This window comes from Cebus imitator, unplaced genomic scaffold (assembly GCF_001604975.1).
Source record: "Cebus imitator isolate Cc_AM_T3 unplaced genomic scaffold, Cebus_imitator-1.0 Scaffold3557, whole genome shotgun sequence".
Classification (NCBI taxonomy): domain Eukaryota; kingdom Metazoa; phylum Chordata; class Mammalia; order Primates; family Cebidae; genus Cebus; species Cebus imitator.
In genome coordinates this window covers 1-1,679 of record NW_016110872.1, presented here as the reverse complement: position 1 = coordinate 1,679, position 1,679 = coordinate 1, and the positions used below count along the sequence as shown (strand labels likewise).

The following is a 1,679-nucleotide window of genomic DNA, read 5'->3' as shown; positions in this document are numbered from 1 at the left end:
GATCTCTTGACCTTGTGATCCACCCGCCTCGGCCTCCCAAAGTGCTGGGATTACAGGCTTGAGCCACCGTGCCCGGCCCAGGCCTGCTTTTTAAAGCTAGTTAACTTTTAGTAGTTTTTAATACAGTGAGAAACTATTGCAAGTGGAGGGTTTTTAAGATATGACCCACTGTGACTTTCACATAGTCTGGACTGAACATGGTGTGAGATGGCTGCTGTGGAAACATAACGTCTACCTTATTCCTTTGGTAGGTGGAACAGTTGCAGCACACCCATGAGGAACACAGATTTTGTGTATGTGTGATGGTGTTGGCTCTTTTCTTAGGGAGAAGGGTGCAGTTATACTATGGTTGGCATTCTGTGGCATGTTTGCATGTAGGTTATTTTCCATTGTCACGGGGCTGGCTGCTGTCTCTAAGCCCTCCTTGCTTCCTGAAAAATCTGCTATTGACTATCAGTGATGGTGGCTGGTAAATGTCTCTACCCTCACCATTCACAAGACTAAGACCAAACAGGCAGCTTTCTTACCCAACCTTCATCTTGCCATACAGACTAAAACTTCGTAAGCCACTTTGAAAGGATTGCCACTCCTGGTATATACCAAACTCTTTCTGAATTTGTTTTCCGCTGTTGCTGAGGAGGTCAGAACCGGTTCTAACTGCTAGTCTTTTAAAATTAGGAAAATACTAGATTTTGGTGCTTAACCTGTGCATGTGATGTAGCTGTAATACTACTTTGGTCTCTAATTGTTTAGTAAGTATTGCTTCATGTGCTTTCTTAGAACAAATTAGAGCAAAGCTTTTAAAACATAATTTGTTTCTATTGTTATGTAATTAATCTTGACTATTTAGCTTTACAATCTAAGTTTAATATTTCTCTGGAGTATTATACATTATATGTTTATTATAAAATATTTATAATTTTCATTAGAAGAATAGCATGTCATGTCGCCTGGCATTTTAGTCCTACTCTTAAATGAAGAGATTGGCATCTTATAATTTAGGAAACTAATCTTTTTTTTTCTTTCCCATAGACCTCCACAATCTAAATTGCTTCGTGAAGATAAGAACCATAACATGTATGTTGCAGGGTGTACGGAAGTAGAAGTGAAATCTACTGATGAGGCTTTTGAAGTTTTCTGGAGAGGTTAGAAACACTACAACTAGAAAAATATAGAATGATAAATATCACCTAGAGTTGCTACTAAATTTGATAGCAATCTTTTTTGACTTCCTAGAAAGCATGTGTAATGAAATGACCAAGTTCGGGTTTGATCAGTGATTTCTCTGTTGTCACAGGCCAGAAAAAGAGACGTATTGCTAATACCCATTTGAATCGTGAGTCCAGCCGTTCCCACAGCGTGTTCAACATTAAATTAGTTCAGGCTCCCTTGGATGCAGATGGAGACAATGTCTTACAGGTAAAGTTGTAGTATGTAGAGTTTTTCTGGTTCTAACTCTATCCTTAATTTTTGGAATTAGAGTAATCCAGCCAACATGGCAAAACCCCGTCTCTAGTAAAATTAAAAAAATCAGCCGGGCATGGTGATGCACTCCTGTAATCCCAGCTACTTGTGTGGCTGAGGCAGGAGGATCACTTGAACCTCGGACCTGGAGGTGTGGTGACCTGAGGTCGCACCACTGCACTCCAGCCTGGGTGACAGAGTGAGACCCTGTCTTG

At 40.3% G+C, this 1,679-nt stretch overlaps 1 protein-coding gene across 1 annotated transcript; it reads left to right on the top strand.

The window, feature by feature from the left end:
- Positions 1 to 128: 128 nt before the first annotated feature.
- On the top strand, positions 129 to 1,430 carry LOC108299261 (kinesin-like protein KIF23; the record flags this gene model as incomplete). The annotated part of the gene is made up of 3 exons (XM_017521571.2): positions 129 to 293; positions 1,033 to 1,145; positions 1,298 to 1,430. Coding segments are annotated over exons 1-3 (266 nt in total), but the record flags the coding sequence as incomplete, so codon positions are not given.
- Positions 1,431 to 1,679: the final 249 nt, after the last annotated feature.